Consider the following 19991-nt stretch of genomic DNA (forward strand, 5'->3'; position numbering starts at 1 on the left):
ATAACCAATACTACTTGGGGAGCTCAATATCCTAAATCCTAGTCATCAGTAGTTGGGTCCAGCACTGCCATGAATCCTTCTTCCCCCATCAGAATTTATACCTCTCCCTGAACTCAGCTGGTATTTATCTTATTTCTATCACACATTTTTGTGGACAGGGACTGTCAAGTTCATCCCCATTTCTCCAAGAGCACCTGGCACAGTGCCTTCCGTGCATCTTGGAAGACACTCACTATGGAGGTTCTGCATTCCTTAGGTTGTGGCTACTCTAAGAGACAGTGAGCCCTTTTAGAAGACCTACTGGCTTTTGGGAACTGTGACGGGGTATGTCACAAAAAGAGCAATGCATGCGGGGCTACATTTTTGCCTGGTCTCTAAAATATTACTCAAGATACAGATTTGAAAAGCAACCATTTATTAGAACCAATACAAGAGTATGAAAAGAGGGAGAAAAAGAGGAAGGTGGTGGAAGGGAAGAGAATGAGGTCTGCATTGGATGTCAGTTGTGGAAACACATAAATGCCTATTTTTTAAACATTTACATTTAAAAGGTGTAACATACATAATTTTCCTTTAAAAAATTGGCCAGACTTGGCCAAAATCAAACCAAGAGCATACCCCAAACTCCCCCACAAAACAAAGTCCATTAAAAATTCAATCTCCCATTTTCCATCCAGACATCTGGCTCCAAATTGTGATCCGATCTGCTTTGGATGGTACAGAAAGCCACCTTGAAGTCTGGTGCCGAGAGATGCATCAGCCTCTTGGGCCAGCCTGGCACCCAGTCTGGGGGGATGGCAGGGAGGGGCTACAGTGCCAGTACTTAAGTTCTCATTCCTGGCCTGTGGCAGCTGAGCACTCTCCATTGTCCAGACTTCCCACGAGCTGTGCTTGGCATTTCCGATGCTGGGCGAAGAGTAAGGAGAAAAGTCCGTGTAACACAAAAAGGAACATGTAACAGCAGCAAGGGACCAAGACCTTGTGCTTTTTTGTGGGTTACAGATCCAGGGATGAGGGTAAGGGGGAGGGGGGAAATGGGTCTTACTGAGGGCAGGGACTGGATGAGTCCCCTGAAACTGAGAATGGACCATGGCCCATAAGCCCATGTTTGGGAAAACAAAACGGGGCCCAGAGAAGTCATTCCAAACCAGACCAGTAAAAACAATGTCAGGTCCACCTTGTGAACCCTGGGGTAGAGAGAGAATAGATGCTGAATATAATGGCTTGGATGGAGCATTAGGAAGCATCCACACTCTAGTCTGGGAGTGTTAAATGTAACAATACTCTAAAAATGGTTATTTCCAATGTGGCAATATACATATTCTTCCCTTACACAGGAAATAGGAAGGGGAGGCACACAAGATCCCAGGAGGAAGCTTGGGAATGGATTCCATAAAGATGGTGGTGAGGATGTTGCTGTCCTAAGATCAGATCAGTTGTAAATGTATGGATATAGTCAAGAAAGAATGGAACCAAAGCTGTTTGGGTCATTTCTGCTCCTGGGGCAACCTAGGCCTCTGTTCTCAGAACATGGGTACTAGAATTCAGATACAAGAGAAACACCCCCACCTTCTCTGTGGAAAGTGCCTCCCCCTCTTACAATTCCACAATTATTTCTTGGCTATTAGACTCCAACATTTATGAAAACACTGTCAACATCTGAATTAGCAGCTTTGATGAAAGGGTGACTAGAGGGACAGGGGAATATGGGATACACAGAAAATTGGCTTGGGTTGCTAAGTCATTCCACTCTTGGAGACAGTTCAATGAGGACTAAAGCCTGGGCCAGGCTTAAGACTTCAGCTCCCAACATCCTCCATCTAAAGATCCTAAGTACTTTTTGAGCAATTGGCAATGCCTCACACCCCTGTGAGGTAGGTCAGTATTATTGCCCCCATTTAGCAGATGGGGGAACTGAGGCAGTGAGAGAAAATGACTTGCCCAAGGTCATCCATTATGAGTCAGTTGAGGGGGGTCAGCAGACACCAGACCTAGCATCCATACCCAACTCCTGTGCCACGTCCTATTTGATCACACTACTTCCTAGAGTGGGCCTTGGACTCTGAAGGTTTGCATGATAGAAATGTGTGCGGATATGCCTCCCTTTGCACAAAAGATGTTCTCAAACAACCAATATTGAACACCTACCTGAGCACCTCGGACAGGTAAGGAGCTAAAGGGCACAACAGATTAGTCCTTGCTCACAAGAACTCTCTGGTAAAGCTGTGCACATCTTGTTAGGAAATCAAATATTTTAGACTCAGCAGGTGTTATTCTTTTTTTTCTTTTTTGTTATTTAAAGAACCCTTTGGTAAGGTGAAAAACTATTACCCTACCCCCATTTAGCTGCAATTTATTTGCTTTTCACATCTACCATTATGTATGATCGATCAGGTTTGCTTAAATCAAGGTAAACCTGCCCCAAGAATTGGGGGTAGGGAAGAGGATTGAGTCACTGATTCTTCAGGGTGCTACAGTGAAAGGCTTCAGGATCAGAAATCATGATGTGCCAGTCAGAAACCAATGGGCGAGAAGATATGTCTTCTGAGAGGGAGGATGAAGAGCTTGACAGTGGTGGCTTCTGCAGTGCTCTGAGCTGCCAGCGCTTTAAAGAAGGCTGGTATCACAAGTCACATCTCTGGACAAAGCTGAGCATGGCAAGAACTACACTAGTCAACACTGGCCATCTTGTGCTGCCTCCTGGTCCTCCTTCAAGAAGAGACACCTTTCTCTCTGTAACATTTCACCTCCAATTACTGTGGCATTTCCAAAACAATTAAAGATCAATAGCATATAAATACAGCTTACAATGGCTTAAGCTGCTTTTAAATTTATCTGGGGTCTTTGACCTAAATTTGTTACAGGGGGTTATCTGGTCCAACCCCTTCCTAAAACATGAATCCTGTCTAAGATTCCAAGTGGTCAACTAACTTCAACTTGAATACCTCCAGTGACAGGCGGCTCACTAGTTCATGAGGCAATTAATTTTTCTCCACTAGATACAGTATCTTGTTTCATTATTTCCTTCTCAAGCAATCATTTAGCAATAGAAAGACAGAAGGTAAAAACAGCAGCTATTCTTGGTTCTTCAACTCAGCAAAGTAAGAAATCTCATCTATGGTAAAAGTCTCATTTCCATAGGTTTGATTTAGAAATAAATGTTCAAACTTGGAACAGCAGGGCCAGCCTCAAAAAAGGCTGCTAACAAGTCAAACTCAAACCTAGCAATTCAATTATACTTTAACTGCTTTGAGGAAAAGGATGAGACTTTCTCTCTCTTTAAGTTCCTCAGTGTCCAGCTGGGGTTTGTACACAATAGATCTACTTGGGAAACGCTAGTTCCAGAAAGGGCAACCAGCAAGTCCTTGCAAGATCTGGGCATGAACATTTTGAATCGGGCTGGCTAGTGTCAGGCTATGGGGAGGATAACACTCCTTACTTACTTGGGCTTGCACCAGGCCTCATGGGTCACACCCCAAAACAGAGCATAACGAGATGGGAAGTTCATTGGATTCAATTTGGCCTAATTTCTTGATAATAGTTTCCTATTAGATTTTCCGATTAATACTGATGGCTCTTACTGAGCCTGTGATAATGAGGTTTTGATCTATTGTGACATTAATGACCACAATCAGTTGACTTTGAAATGTCTTAATTAATGGCTCTTTCTGTGTAGGCTGCCTTTGAGCACAGGCTTCTCCAGTGATCGCCCTCGCCTTCCTCAATTCCTTGTTTCAAAATTCCTTCCCTTGCTAACCTCAAGTCCTAGGAGTGCTGCCTCCCACGAACTGAGAGTTAGATGGAAAAGACTGCTCCAGGGGAAGAGCTGAAACAACAAGAAAACAAAGATGGGGAGAAAAAAGGCAAAAGGACATGTGCTTACAGTGAGGCAAAAACCACCACTTAGGAAATAACCAGTTACTGATGACATTTAAAGCAGCAATGACACAAGCTGAAGAAACTTATTTTGATAAAATGAGGTAGATTAAAACCCAAGAAATTCAGTGGAAGGGAAAAGAAACTGGAAATATTTTTGCAACCTTCACCCATTCAAAGAGAAGAGCAGCTTACTTGTGGCCAATCCACGCTCCCATTTACTCTTTCCTTCTCGTTGTCAGGCCTTCTAATCACTCTTAAAAATTCTATCACTGAAAGGCCTTTTTCAAAGGGTATCAAATACCTCTGGTAAAAGGTCTGTCAAAGAATATAAGTTGTTCCACTTATCTGCCAATGGAGCACACTCAACTATTCAACAAAATAAATGTTTGTTTTTTTTTGTTTTTAACAACAAGGAAATCAGCTCAAATGAGGTTCAGGTCAATCTGGCAGTTACTGAGCACCACTCATATAACAAAGCACTATGCTAGGTATTAGGATGGACACACAAAGTGTGGAACAAAGGCCCTGTCTGTAAGGAATTTCTACAAACTAAGTGTTATCTATCCAATTCTGCCCTGAATGACCCTAAGTCATGGATGTTCAATTGTATCAGGAACTCCAGTCAAGACCCTAAGCCAGGGACAAGGTCAAGGACTACCATTTCACCAAGAAGTTAAGTTCTCTCAGAATTAAAACATTTCCTAGTCTTGAGTTACCTTTGTTTTTCTTTTTGGAGGGCAACTGGGGTTAAGTGACTTGCCCAAGGTCACACGGCTAGTTTTTTTTTTTTTTTTTGGCGTGTGTGTGTGTGTGTGTGTGTGTGTGTGTTAAGTGTCTGAGGCCAGATTTGAACTCTGGTCCTCCTGACTCCAGGGCCAGTGCTCTATTCACTGCACCACCTAGCCACCCCCATACCTTTGTTTTTGAGAAGAGAACAAACCAATTACCCACAGATATGGTCTATGATCAGCTTAGCACAACTGAGAAGAACATACCACTCATATAAAGGTCAGTATCATAGTCTGAATTCCTGGTTGGGATAGTTAATGTTCCTCTATTCAAGGTTACAGGCCATGATAACCCCTGACACAGAGCCAACATCTTGCAAATAAATATATACCACTGGTAACAAAGGACTAGTCAAGAGAATGGATCAGTGCGATCCATCACCGTGACTGGAAAAATTAAAAAAAAAAAAAACACATCTTCAAAATGTAGACTCTACTGACAGAAGGTTAGTGACTAAATTCCAATCACTGCTGTTCAAAACAGAGTCCTCTGACCCCTGAATACTCCATCTGGTCCATAAGGCACTCTTTCATTGCCTCAAAAGCTTGATGAGTTGGGCCCTGAGGAGGTAAGGCCAAATATACCTTAAGGAACACATGAAATCACAAATGTGAAAGGTTTCTCTACAAACAGTGGGAAGGGTATTGAGCTTGGTCTCTCTCCCTGTAAAGGGAGATAACAAATGCACTCCAGCAGCAGCTCTCAGGCCAGACTAAAAGAAATTTGGGGCAATGCTACAAATGGAGAGGCCTGTAGTCTGAGAAGTGAACGAGCCGTACTACTCATCTGTCCTAGTAATGGGGGAATAAAGTCGGTGCGATGGTGGGGGCAGACCCGTTATGAAGCTCCCTATAACCTGTAAGATGGACTAGATAACCCTTTAGCAAGGCTGGTATAAAATAGTTTTAGTTTCCTCTAACCACAAACCAAAGCCCCGAGACAATTAGGAAATGCTTCCCCTCTATACCCCTTCCCCCCAAAAGCCCCTTGTCCTAACTCCCTTACTAGACCTAAAGAGAGACACCAAGTACCATGACAGAAACATACAGACTCATGTTCCCCCAGAGACAGATTTCCATAAAGACCCAAGTTCAGGGAATTAAGAGTAACTATCACATTTTGGAGGGGCCTAGTCTTATAACCTAACTTGCAGCTACTCTAAACTGTAGTGGTTAAAATCCATCATTTCCTTAGGGTCAAGAAAAACACAAGAAATAGGCTTGAAGGATTCCTAATGCATTTGGCATAAGTGTTTATGCATATCCAAACCTTTATGATTTGTTCTGATGAGAAGAGATGACAGCAGGGTGGCCTGTGCTAGAGAAAGAGTAAATAGAACCAATAAATAAGGTGAGGTCCTTCTAAAGATGCAAGTTAAGAGTACAGGGGAGGCAGAACTTAAAGACACAGCCCACAATGTCCAGACAGTCTTATGACTTACTCATAGCTTCACACTAAGCCCACCTGGGCAGAAAGACCAGGTTGCACCAAAGAGATGCTGATTCAAGCTGCAGTCCCATCAAATGACCCCTCCCTTGGTTCTGATGGAACATCACTCAAGTCTGGACCTCTAGACCCAGCAGACTTTTGTGGCTTACACTGACTCCAAAACCAATGAGTACCAATGAACAAATTAAGAGGAAGAAAGAAGATGCACCTTCTCCTTCGTGGCTTCTTAGTGATACCAACTACTTACCCAACATGATGACATAACAGCTGTTAACAGGGATGATACTGCCTCAGCTCTGGGGATATTAACTGCAAAGATGGAGAGCCTGACAGCTCAAATGTCACAAGCTCTGATCTCTGGAAGAGAGTTGGCAAAATCCAGGCAGACACAACCTTCTTGTTATGCTGTGCAAGACCTACGGCAAACATCTCAAGCCTCTGCCCACAACAAAACAGGATCCCAGTTATCAACCAGCAAACAATTAAAAAGCCTGGAGCACGTCATTAATGAACATCTAAGAACACACCATGGACTTAGATCACAGCATCTGTCCCACTCTAGGTTGGGGGCCACCTTCATGGTCCTCTGCACCAGAATCACAAAACCTGACCAGAGGGATTAGGCACAACTTCAATGATCTAGTCACAAGTAATCAGTTTCCTATGAAATTTGCTTTTAAAATCCATAAACTGCTCTTTTAATGATTTTAACGTTACTATCCCGTTTAAAAAAAAAAAAGAAAAAATGCCACGGAGTGTAAGGAGAGAGCAAGAACCTCTCTGATTCAAGATAATCTGAGTGTTGGGCAGTCATGAGGCTAGCAGCTTCCTAGGAAAGACAGGAATGGATTTCTGTATAGAAGGGGAAAAGGGTTATGTTGCTCTTCCTGAACTCAAGGGAGTTGGTTCTATTACTGCTGATATTCCCAGCAGCTGGAACAGTTTAAGATCTCAGCATGATTGGGGGGGGGGGGGGGGGAACATGGGGATGGGAACAGACGGACAGACACCTGCCTGTCCTGTGGCTTAAACTAACTGCCCATCTCCCTCCAAATCCATCCCATTTGGGGGAAGACTGGGAGATTTAGAAGTTATTGGGAAGGATCATGATTTTTAAATGACAATTCCAGAGTCCAACAAATATTTTTAACATCTAAGACCTGGGCATAAAAATATTTAAGCCTTAGATATTAACTCCTCTGAGGGCATAGGATTCCAAGGAAACATGCTCCTACTTGAAGCTACTTTCTCAAGGACCAAGAAAGCCTACACCAACTGCTTTACTTTAAAATAAACAAAAAAAAGAAATCCCTGGGTGGTGGGCAGACATCTGCTATTGAAGCTCCAACAGCAGTCCTATAAAAGGAGAGAGGGGAGGGCGGCTGGAGCCAGTCACCTAGCATGGGGCTATGACCTCCCTACATTCCTGAAAAACCAGTTTTCACAGAGTTGGGGGTGAAAGCAGTACTGGCAAAGATCCAGTGTGGCACTGGTGTCTAACAGAAGGAGGAGAGAATAAGTAGGTATGAAGAAAAGGGCAAGAATGCAAGAGGTGAGGAACAGCGTATGACTAGGAATCACTTGTCACAAGGAAAACACCAGATTCTGATTAACTTTTTTTCACTTTCATTCAGATCACCTGACCCAACTGCTGTCAGCAGAGCGCCCAGAGGTAGCTCATCTGTCAGAAGCTTTGGCCTACCAGTTTCCTGCTACTAAGGAGTAGGTTAATCAATGCCCACAGGTACCTACTGAAGGCTTCTCAGTCATCTCTTCCTTCCCTCCTCCCAAGTCAAATATGATCAACCCTTAATTGTTCTTGTGCCTGAATTTTTTAGGTCTTTGCTGTTCAGTGGAAACAAAGGGAGAGAAGAGATGAAAACCTTTCAGCCACTGGAGGTACAGAATTTGCTGATTTCTTACGGAATCACACCACTATAAATAGGGAACACTTTCTGGTGACTAGCTCAAGCATCATCACTCCTGTCTATTGTATTGGGTTGCCTCAGAAAGAAACACCTGTCTTCTCTATAGTGTGGTACAGTATGGTGTTTGTGACAATTTATACAAATGCACAGAACTCAAACCAGTAGCTGAACTGCCAGGCAAGTGAGTTCACAAATACTATGAATCAATGCATGATTTGGATATGATCTGAAATCTATAGAGAAATATATCTATTTTCCTTTATTCTGAACAATCTAGCAATGGCAGAACATTCCTGGCCAGAGAGCTAAGTGTGTAAAAAACCAAGACCAAAACCAGCCTCAGGGGCAGCTGATCCCTATAGAGTTAAGACTAATTCTAAGACTTATTTATATTTCTATGGAACTAGGACTGTAGTTAAGATCCCTAAATTCTTGCCTTTTCTTTATTTGATCTGCTAAATCCCAACCACAAAGAGAAAAAGTGACCTATTTCTTAGGCTGGGAGGAAGGAGAGAAAGGAAGGATCAGGACACGACTTCACTATGTTAGGAAACCAAAGGGGAACCTGTTTTGATGGGAAAGTCAACAGGAAGTTGTGTCAAGATGCAAATGTCTAGCCACCTTCTGCCCAGCTAGGTAGGGCCACATTCCAGAAAACAAGTGAGGAATTCCGCCCCCCCCCATACAAACGGAGGCCAAAATAAGAAAGTGAGGATATCTGGAACCTTAAATATGATGCATCTTTGTAGCTGGTGCTGTAGCCAATGGCTTTTCTGAAAGCTTCCCCTTTATCCACTTTAATGATGGTACGTGGAGAGAATGGGGAGTGTAAGAGACCTAGCTTCCCTAGGAGTGGGTAAGGAGAACAAAGAGTCCTAGGGGAATGGTTTGAAGCCTCTTTGGTAGTTAAGAATGCTTTGGGAGGCTACAAGAAAGAATTGGCAGTAATGGAGAGGGAGAGAGGAAGGGGGGAGAAGAGGTAGAGGGGGAAGGGGAAAGAAAGAGGGGGAGGGGGAGAGGGAGGGAGAGAGAGAGAGAAGGAGAGGGAGAAGGAAAGAGGGAAATGAGAACACCCAGGATCTTGGCACAAGCACCAGGTAGTCACTCACACCTACATAAATACACAGTCCAGATAAGAGGAAGGGAAGGGAGTAATATATATACTGCATGTTAATTTAAAAAATGAACTAGGTTTCCTCCCCATCCACATGCACTACAGCTAACAATTCAAACTGTTAACAATCCTGTCACTTTGGACTTTTTTTTTTTTTTGCAGAAACAAAGCCTGCTAAAAGACATGAGTTTAGGGGTCCGAGGTACTTCAAGAAATATTTTTTTAATGTTTTCAGGGCCCCAAATATTTCTATAAGGAGGTCAGGGAGCAGGGCCCACATAACCTCACTGGGCACACTGTATTCTTGGGGGTTGGAGAAAGCCTAGCAGATAGGTAGATGCTAGTGGCTTTATAAAAACCAGGCAGAAGTACAGCCTGCAAAATCTCCCAAATTCCCCATCCTATCCCAACACCTCAATTCTGAGGCCGGTTGATCATCAACACACTGAATGAAACCAAAGCAAATAACTAAAATGATCATCATTGTAACAAAACCCTCAAATCCAATTCTGAAAAAGATCAAGAGTCTAAGATGATTAAAAAGTTAAACATCATCTTGGGGCAAAGGCGGGGGTGGGGATGGGGGTGAGAAGGGAGGAGTCAGGGCAAAGGGAAGATGGGGTGGATTACACACAGTATGTAAATGGCTGGTCTTCACTAGAGACACATCATGAATCAGACCATCAGTTATGTTATGAGAACCAATACCAACATTTCTTCTGTGTAGCACAGTAATAAGCACATTTTTTTTTATGGATGTGTTTAGGACAGAAGGGGCAGTGGGGCTGGAAGGGGAAGGGGAGGCAGTGGGGAAGTGAATGTGTTATATATACAAAGAGAAATGACAGAGGCCACCCTTGCTTTAGCTCTTGGCTGTTTCTTTCTCTTTGTTTTCCGCGTCCTCAGGATACGCATGCCACGTCAGTCTCTCTTCATAAAATGCTATCACAATCTGTGGGCATTTTACATTGGCTTCCTTTGCAAGGACCAGGTCGGCTTCATCAGTGTCTTTCCTACAGAGAGAAAAAAAGCTTGAGGATACAAACAGAAAAAGTTTGCCAATGGCAAACAACTTCACAGATGTGACAATCCCCATTTTGTGAATAAGAAGAATGTGGTTATGCAAGGAAAATATGACCCTTTGTCCTATTAACATGAAATATTATTTTAAGGCAGAAGGGAAAGTAGAGGCTTTATATATTGAAAAGCAAATTTAAAAGGGGGAAATTCAAGAAAACACATTCCAAACATTTCATGAGTCTTGCATTGTACCAAGTCTCCGGGGAGAGGGAAGGAAACCCAGGGCTGTTTGCAAGTGAAATTCATGGCTGTTCAAATGAAAGAACTGAAAATATCAAGCTCACTGCACTTACAACCTCATCACAACAGGATTGCTCCAATAAATAGAAACAAAGAATTAGGCCTGAACCCCAAATCATATAGTTCATATTGAACATTCATCATTTTCTATCATGTAGGTTGTAATCTTTTAAACATAAGGCCAAATTCTAATTATTAAATTTCAGTTCCCTTATATCCTGGACAACCCTTCTCCTACTGCCATGGATTGCTAGCTGCAGCATCTTAAAATGTCTTTCACTGTAATCATGACGATTATCTGAAAGGCCAACAACTGCTATACTTCTCAGTTTTATGGGAGAGTCAACTATTAAACTGGGGTTGCAAGAGGTTAGGGAGAACATAGACATTTGTACACAAGGAAAGCCTACTTAGGGCAGGGATTTTAAGTCTGGACTTTGAGTAGAAAAACTAGTTAATTTGACTTAAAACCACAGGGAGTAGATGTGGTTGAATAAGAAGGGCCAGTCTCTACCAGTTCCTCTCCATAGACTGCAACAGCTCTTCAGACACAGGCCACTTGGTAATTTACTACCAGCTCTTTCGTCAGATAAAATATTAAGCCTACTGATTAAACCACTTTTAAGATAATTAGCTTCCTTCGTGGTACTCAAGCTGGAGCCCTCCAATGTTTTGAGACCAGACTTCATCTTGAGCCCAGAGCACTTGGAATCAGAGAGAAGGCAGTGTCCCATAAGGGACATATCATAAATCACCTTGTATCTTTAAAGCAAAGCTAGAATAGAGGTGAGGGGAAGTACTCTATACTCTCTGCTAAGAGCCACTCTCTCTTCTGGATGAGATAACTTTGGACAGTACTGGACTTAATAATGCTGATTGCGAAAACAGTTGTTTTCTTTTTAATCTCATAATTTGAAAATCTCTTTCTCAATAATGGCTAGAGGCTTCAGTCAGCCTTGGCTTCTCCAAACCAAACCAGGTCTCATGATAAGAGTGTGACTTATTCTGATCACAAAAAAACTAGTTACATAATACTACACAAATAACATCAGTTACTCTGGTAAATAGCATGTGCTCTATTGGAAGAATTTGTCCTAATAGTGAAGCTGGAGGATTTCCTTTTTTAACACTCCTAGACCAGAACTGCACTGCACTATCAGAAAAAAAGAAATCAATTTAATTTAGGGGACTTTCTAAGAACACCTAAAGGGTTAAGGATCCCTAAAGGTGATCAATATTCTTGAGTTCAAAAACACTGAATGTCGCTCCATTTTACATATAAATTTAAGCCTGTGACAAAACCGTTTCTCTTTTGTCTCTGTATCCCTAAAACACAGAACCATACCTGTAGTACAGTGACAGCAGAGACTCAGTAAGTGCTTGCTTGAACTAAAGACACAAACTCTCACCATTTCATTAGGAACATTAAGTCTCCACAGGAATCTGTTGCCCCGATGATCTTTTCTGGCTCCAGGCCTCTCTCGAAGCCCCGGGCAATATCATTGCTCTGCTACAAACACAAAAATGAAGGCATTACAATCTGGGTGGAAGAATACTACCAACCATTTCTCTGTTCTACTGAGAGCAATCTAGGTTAGGCTAAAACCATTTTCACCATCTCAAATTACTTTAAACTTCTTTTCATTCCTACAATTCTGGGGAGAGGCTCGACTCCAGTCAGTTGTCGTCAGTCATGTCCGACTCTTTGTGACTCCATTTGGGGCTTTCTTTGCCAAGAAAAGTGGTTTGCTAGTTCTTTCTCTCCAGCTTATTTTACAGATGAAGAAACTGAGGCAAACAGCATTAAATGACTTGCCCAGGGTCACAAAATTAACTAAGTGTCTGAGGTTGGATTTGAACTTACAATCTTCCTGACTGTGCAGTGCTCCGTCTCCTGTGTCACCTAGCTGCCCTGTGCTCTGATCAATGGGCCTCCTAGATGTATTATGGAGGGTACTAGGGCATGATGCCATGTTATAAGGAAGGGCTGTCTTCAAAAGGTTAGAGATTGGTGCCAAATAGCCCTCAATTCCTCTAATAAAGTGAAAATGTATTATCAAGGGGAGCTAAGTGGTGCAGTAAATAAAGCGCCAGCCCTGGAGTCAGGAGGATATGAGTTCAAATATGGCCTCAGACACTTAACACAAAACCTAACTGTGTGACCTTAGGCAAGTCACTTAATCCTAATTGCCCTGCTTTCCCCCCTCCAAAAGACAAAAAAGGCAAAAAACATATTATTAATGTGTTCCTTAAGTTTACTATCTGCTATATAATGAGTACCTTTTCTTTGTTCTACAACTATTTCTTTTAAACCTTAAGCCCTTAATTTTGAGCATTTCAGGATGTGAAACAAGGACCTCTTCCCTTAGTGGTCAGAGCACATTCCAGCATCTTGTTCTGAACTTTCCCTTTTCCAAAATTAAAGGTCCTGACTAAAAGTCATTTCCCAACAGAGAGGTAGTCAAAGGATATAAGCGGTTTTCATAAGGAAAAAAAAAAAGCAAAATGTCAAAAATCATATGAAAAAATGCTCCAAATCAATAATAATCAAAGACATTAAATTAAACACCTCTGGGATTTCACCTAAAATCCATCAGACTGACAAGGATGATAAAAAATGGTCAATGTTGGAGAAGCTGTTGAAAAGTCAGTTCTCCTAATTCAATATTGGCAGAACTGTGAAGTAGGCCAACCATTCTGGGAAACAACTTAGAATTACATAAGAAAAGTCACCACACTGTTCATACCCACAGATCTTGTTTACTAGGAAAAGACTCCCTTCAGAGCAGGACCTTCTTGTAGTAGCAAACAACACTAAAGGCACCCACTATTATGGAATGGCTGAACAAGCTGGGGTAAATAAAAGAGAATGTCTTTGTGTTGTTAAGAAAATAATATGAGGAATTCAAAAATTTGTTTGAACTGATAGTTCAAATCAATCTGATACTAAAGCAGTATCAGATGAACAATATGCACAATGATCACAATAATATATACTAAAAAACTTACTTTCTAACATAAGAATAAGATTATATGAATGACACACCTTAGTTCTGGGGCACCAATAAGAAAATTCATTTCTCAACATAAGTGGTGGACTACTGGTGTGAAATCTTACTGTCAGACACTTAGAAATAACATCTGCCATTTGCAATATTATTTTTCCGACAGTCACCTAGCAATTAGCTGTACTAATGTAAGAGTGGTCACAGGATTTATGGCACTGAAATGCAGAGGAACTCACCCTCCACACCTATATCCTATTACACTCCATTCTCTCTGTGTCTAACTGGCCCCGGACCCCTCCTGCTTCAGGTCTTATAGTCTACATTCCAGGATGGAGATGTATGCAGGGTGGGAGGCATGAGGTCATTGTTAATTCACCAGAGGATTATTCAAAGTTGACTGAAATGCAATGTTCTCTTCAGTCTATCCTCAATTGTCAGCCCTAGTTGCAAACCTGGCTGTTAGCAAGTTGATGGTTGAAATTCACAGACCATGAATTTTTTAAAAGCTCATTTTCAAGTCTGTTACAGGATTATAATTGTTAACCTATTGAGTAGCAACATGTAACCAGATTTGAAGAGTCTACCTGAAAAAACGAAATCTCTAATGCTTCATTTTCATAATAAAATCTTTAATTTGATACTCATTTCTCCCTCTTCTGGGAGAAACAAAGCATAAAGGATTCAGAAGGTCCCAACAGAGCCCTCATTTGAGAAGGAAACTCCATGGATCAAGGGAGATGTTGGCTCTTAGAACATAGCTCTTTTTTTTTTGGGGGGGGGGGGGGGAGTGAAGGGGAGAAGGTTCCCAGATGTGCACACAGCTGCTCACAGCTGGAATGCTGGCACAGGGACTAAGCTGTAAATCATAGCAGGCGGCTGAAAACAGTTTGCCACATAGGGAGGGAAAGAGAAAAAAATGGAAGAAAAATGTTCAAGCTGCTAAAAAGGAGTTGAGGCGAGGAAAATGCTAAAATCATCACACAGGCAGTAATCTTAAATCAGGCATAATGCCGACTAACAAATTTCTTCTGTGGTGGTTTAAGGAAAGAAATGCAATCCCCTCCTGTACCTTTAAAACATACACTCACCGATTATTCCAGCTGCCTGCCATGTGCTAGCACTACTGAGAATGCCGCCAGGGGCCCCCAGATGAGAGGTGAGAGGCAGAGGGTTGTTTTCAAGGTCGTCTCCATTCTGAATCTGGCCCAGCTAATACCTGGTGGCTTGGCCAGTGGCTTGAGGCCAAGCCATTCCTTTTAGTAAAGCCACACTGAGCTGAGAAAGCAGCAGCTGCCAACCAATGGCTTGCTAAAAAGCTCAGAGCTAGGCACTTTTTGCTCCCTAACTTTATCTAAGCCTAAAATGGGCTATAGGAGAATCCCTCCTCTGCTAACTCTTGCCTGCCATGAGATATGAAAAATATGGAAAAAAGGGTACAAGACCTCCCCTTCTAAAGAGAGAAGGAAGATACACGGGAAGTCCCCAGTACCATGTCACTATGATGTTCCAACTTTTTAGAATAGGATAAGCATGGCTCTTCAAATAAAGCAGTCAAAATAGGGAAAATATAAGCTCAATCCTATTTGCAGAGCCTCATCTTTCAAATTCATTTCAATTCTGGGTAAAAGCAATCTCTTTTTCTGTCCTACCAAGAAGCAAGAAATACTTTGGTCCTTTTAATAAAGGCCATCTAAAAAGGTAAATTTCAGCCAGATCACCTAAAAATGCTGAGGGCTACAAATGCTTAAGAAATAACCATTACCATTTTCTTGGAATAAGAATTGGTGGCTCTGTAAAAATTACCTGTCCTGATCTTATCTAAGCAGCATTTGGGAGGACGTATGTGAAGGGAGGAGCTGCGGTATGATTAAAACCACATACTCAGAGTAATGGAGAAGAGGACAAAAAGACTTTAAGCAATTGCTTTTTTTTTTTTTTTAAGCAATCGGGGTTAAGTAACTTGCTCAAGGTTACACGGCCGGTTATTTCTGGGTGTGGTGCTGAGTATCTGAGCCTGGATTTGATCCAGGTCATCCTGACACTGGAGCCGGTGCTCTTACTCGCTGTGCTACCTGGCCGCCCCTAAGCAATTGCTTTCTTCCGCAGAACCCCCAAATTAGGAAGCTGCTTTCACTATACTTCACTTCCTTCAAAGATTGTTAACTAAAATGTAGCTATTAGTGGAGGTGATATATTTTATTAACTAGGAGGATGTGATGTGTGTCCTTTGTTTTGGGGGAGTTTTGAGGGTGGGAAGTGACAGAGCAGGGCAGTGAAGAAGAGATCCATGCAAAGATTAGAGCATTTGATAGGATGGCTTTTTAGTTTCCTCCCAGCTCAGAGATTTTAAGATCCTAAGGTGTATAGAGTATGAGGTCAAAACCCAGCTTGTGATAGCTATCAGGGAAACGGAAAGGCTAACTACATGAAATACAGAAGGACTGAGCTGAGCCAAGCTGAAACAATATAACATGAACTGCTGGCCTAATAGTTAAATAGTATCAAAGAAGTAAAAACACCCCAAAAGGGCAAAGCATGATAATGACCTTTGCAACAAAGCAAGAAGAGGAGCAGAGTGAAATTTTGGACATTTTCAAAGCCTTTTCCCATCATAAAAAATCACCAACCCACACCCTCCCTGGGACCATCATATTCTGCCTCCTACAGAAGAACTGCTACAAAGAGCTATGGCCAAATGGGACCACAGTATCTTTCTCTCTCAGCCAGAAGGGGGCACTAGCAGGAGCCAAGATTTCTCCCTGAAAGCTCTTTGTTCCTTTCAATGTTTCACCCTCAGCCAAGGATTCTGGGAAGAGAGCTAACAGGACCGAAATAAGATCCCACTAAACAAATTCCAAAGAGAAAAGGAAAGAGGAAGAAGAAAAGATGAGATGCCAGCTCACCTCTCTCTTTTTTTTTGACTTGATCTCTTCAGCACTGTTGGCAAAGCTGGATTTTCTCTTGGTGCTTTCCGACTTCTCCCGGGGCTTGTTGTTTTCACCTTCCTTCATCTTTTTGTACTTTTTCATAAACTCTGAGATCAATTCAGGACAATCCAGGTTTTTCTCAGGCTCCCAGGTATTATGTTCCCTGGGACAAGAGGGAAGGAGAAAGAAAGCAAGAGTGAGAAAACTGCACCATGGTTGGAGAAGAGCTGCTGCAGGGAAAGGGCATGATTGTAAACTGATGGCCACGTATCAATGGCAAATCATGCCTGTGCTCATACCATTTTCCCTATGTTCATCAAGAAACACCAATAATAGTTAAATCAACAAAGAACTAACTGTTAAAGGTGATTAGCCACACACATCAACCTCACAGAGTATGTTGTAAAGGAGGGTAAAAGTCACACTCTCCATCACAGTAGGCTTTGCCTCCAATAAGTTTTTATATTAGGAAAATCAACGTAATAAATAAGTTCCATCAACTGGGAATGGGGGTGTTCTGTATAATGAATTTTTTGCCTATTGGCCTGGCAAAGAACTCTGGTCACAGGAGCTTGGAAATGTGTTGAATTGAGTGTACAACTGTGAAATAGTCTCCAGCTTTCATTTACTTAATAAAAGCCATGGTTCTGTCTCAAAGAAACAAAAATCACACATATAACTAGTATTTGAGAGAATAAGAAATCAGTAAGGTAAGTCAAACTAGGCATTTTCCATTTCCCCTAACCAAAGGTAGCATAATAAACTACCACTGTTTTCCTGTATCAAACTCTAATATCCACACCTAGTTTCCATTAAAAGGTGGCCCTTGGGTACTTCTCTGAAGAAAGTGTCTATTCCCAGTCAAAGGAAGAATGACTCCAACTAGCACAGGTTTAACAGTCTCATCCTATATGGCAACACACACACACACACACACACACAGATGCAACCTCCCCCCCAGGGGGTAGTAATCAGGCTCTTGAAGGATGCAATGCAGTGATGCCAACTAAGAACCCCTCCCTAGCTTTGCCCTGTAGTACGGATAATAGTCCAAAAACAATAAAGAGTTCAAACCCATTTCAGAATCACTTGAGCTGATTCTCCTGGTGTGGACTAAATGTACACTGAATTTCCCATCCTCAGTTGTGAAGTTTTTCACATCATGATTTCCCCCCCAAATTCAAAGACTTTAAAAGAGGTTAATTATTCCCAGAGGAAATGAGGCATCAGTAAGGGGCTTACCAAGTATTACACAAACCACCGGGATAAGAAAAGATACCAGTTTTCGGAAGACTGGCACATCTAACCTTTAGTCTCCTAAAGGGGCTTCTGACAGAGAGTTCGCCAAAAACCTTATTTATACATCTTAAACTTCGTACAATCTTTGCATTTTATTAACAGTTAGAAAACCTGAAGTATAATTTCCAGTCAGGGTGAAGAAACTTAAAATTTATCCATGTCCTCTCCCTTTATCTAGGCTGAAATGTGGGATAGAAGATTAACATTTGGAGGTTTCAGATCGCCTATCAATGACTTCAAATGCATTTCTATCAGTGTTTCATTGGATTCATAATCATCCTAAAAAATCCAGTTTTAGTATTGTCAGACAACTCAAACAACCAACTTACATGTTTACTCAAACCCTTTCTTTGGAGGAACCAACAGTAAGACCTAAACCGTCACCCACATCATTACAGCAAGGACAGCACCTTACTACTCTTTGTTCCTCCAGGGGCTCAAGTTAAGGAGTAACCAGAAATGTGGCCACAGAAAGGGCCTTCAACATGGCATAAGAAGACCAACTTGGGCTCAAGTCCCAGATTTGACTCAAAAAGTTATATGACCAGAGACTAGGTCCTCAACCTCTCTAAAGTTCAGTTGCCTCTCCCTCTATAAAACTGACAAAACCCATTCCAGAGTCATTGGAAAGAGAGCCCATTTATCACTCTTAAAACTGGGGAGTCAAGGAGGTATGCCTACAATGAGGAAGGGCTTCAGTGGAAATTGAGGACCATACAGGTGTTGCCTGCTGGGAATGGAAATGTCTCCCTACATTCTCACCCTTTTTCTCATGTGCACCCAATATTATGGGTTGAGTTCATACAAGCACGAGATTCGTGTTGGAATCTAATAGACTCAAAAGAGACATCACACAGCTACCAAATTGGTTACTCTTAAAACATATCTGAGGGAGGACTGTATACTAAGTGGTGGCAAAACTCCCAAGTACAGCTGGAACTAGATGAAAATGCAATTGGGAAATGTTTAACAAAATAACTAATTTGTTTTTCTCCGAGTATGACATCTCTGGTAGAGTGAAGAGAAGTCAGGAAGCCCAGTATTCCAGCCCTGCGCCTCCGACATGTCCTGGTGGTATGACCTTGGGTAAGTCTGGGCATCCCTAAAACTCTTCAATTGAAAGGAGGGGGCTGACCCAAATGGAGTTTCCTACACCAATGAAATCAAAGCTCCAGTCCTTATCCTTAAAACATATTGGGGCGGGGGTAATGTAGATAGGTGGTGTAGTAAGTAAAAGACCCATCCTGGAGTCAGGAGACCTTGAGTTCAAATATGGTCTCAGAGACACTTGACACACTTACTTAGTCACTTAACCCCAATTGCCCTGTCTTTGCCCCTCCAAAAAGACAAAACCCCACACCACCCCAAAAAACAAACCATATGGAACCAAATCACAGCCACTGCTACAAAGTCTTTAGTGGCTCCCTACTGCCTCTCTGATGATGCACATAGTCCTTAGCCTTTGGGGCTTTAAGACCTCTCCCACCTTGGGTTTTTTGTACACATTCACTCCTCTGCTGCTTAAGTTAACCCCCAGCCTCCTCTACAATTCCGTTTGGGAGCCACCCCCCCACCCCCAAAAAAGAGCTAGCCCTTTCTGGATGCTATTCTCCCTCTTTGAATTACTCTGTATATACTCACATGGATACAGGTTGGAGTCACCTAACTGAACACAAACCCCTGGAGGGACAGGACCACTTCTGTTGTTTATGTCCCCAGCACCTAGGGCAGAGCCTCACAGAGAGCAGAATCTTATCTAGATATTTGAGGAAGTGAATTTTCAAGCCCTTTGGCTTTTAACACTCACCTAGTGATGGCTATAAGAGAACTTGAATCTGTAAACTAAAATGTTGTTGGGGAATTTGAAAATATTTTTAAAACAATGACCACCTAATTCAACAATTTTCCAACCTCTGTAAAACAGAGCCAATGATAATTCTGCTTTATTAGGTTAAAATGAACATTTTTTTCTTCCCCAGTTGTCCAAATTGGTCAAATTCTAGGACCTATCACAGCTTTCTCCAAATATGAACAGGTTTTCTATTTGGTTTACTGAATCAGTTGCCACTTAATTAAGTTAAGGAGAGATATGTTGGGAGTTTCTCTCTCCAAGAGTTCTTAATCATTATAGCAATGCATTCACCCATGAACTCCAGGTCACCAGGCAGGGCTCAGAGAAAGGGTAATGGTCAGGAAATGCCTCAAGGTTGCTGCTACCTTTCTCTAACCACATATCTGAAAGCTGCTTCCCAAGCATCAAGAATCAAAACAGGGAGGA

General features: G+C 42.0%; 1 protein-coding gene across 4 annotated transcripts in view; it reads right to left on the minus strand.

Annotated features, from left to right (window-relative positions):
* Positions 1 to 398: 398 nt before the first annotated feature.
* The window catches only part of CBX5 (chromobox 5), a 41237-nt gene continuing 21644 nt past the window's right edge, over positions 399 to 19991 (minus strand). For 3 of the 4 annotated variants that reach the window (XM_069101290.1, XM_069101292.1, XM_069101291.1), the window contains exons 3-5: positions 16391 to 16577; positions 11889 to 11989; positions 399 to 10172 (exon numbers count right to left, since the gene is read on the minus strand). In XM_069101290.1, the coding sequence (XP_068957391.1) occupies positions 10022 to 10172; positions 11889 to 11989; positions 16391 to 16577 (439 nt within the window). In that variant the 3' untranslated portion in view covers positions 399 to 10021. The remainder of the gene's footprint in view (positions 10173 to 11888; positions 11990 to 16390; positions 16578 to 19991) is intronic. The other variant, XM_069101293.1, reaches the window with a different exon arrangement.

The sequence above is a fragment of the Petaurus breviceps genome, unplaced genomic scaffold (genome assembly GCF_028583685.1).
Source record: "Petaurus breviceps papuanus isolate PSGF00001 unplaced genomic scaffold, PetGlider_PUasm1.0 454, whole genome shotgun sequence".
NCBI classification, from domain to species: domain Eukaryota; kingdom Metazoa; phylum Chordata; class Mammalia; order Diprotodontia; family Petauridae; genus Petaurus; species Petaurus breviceps.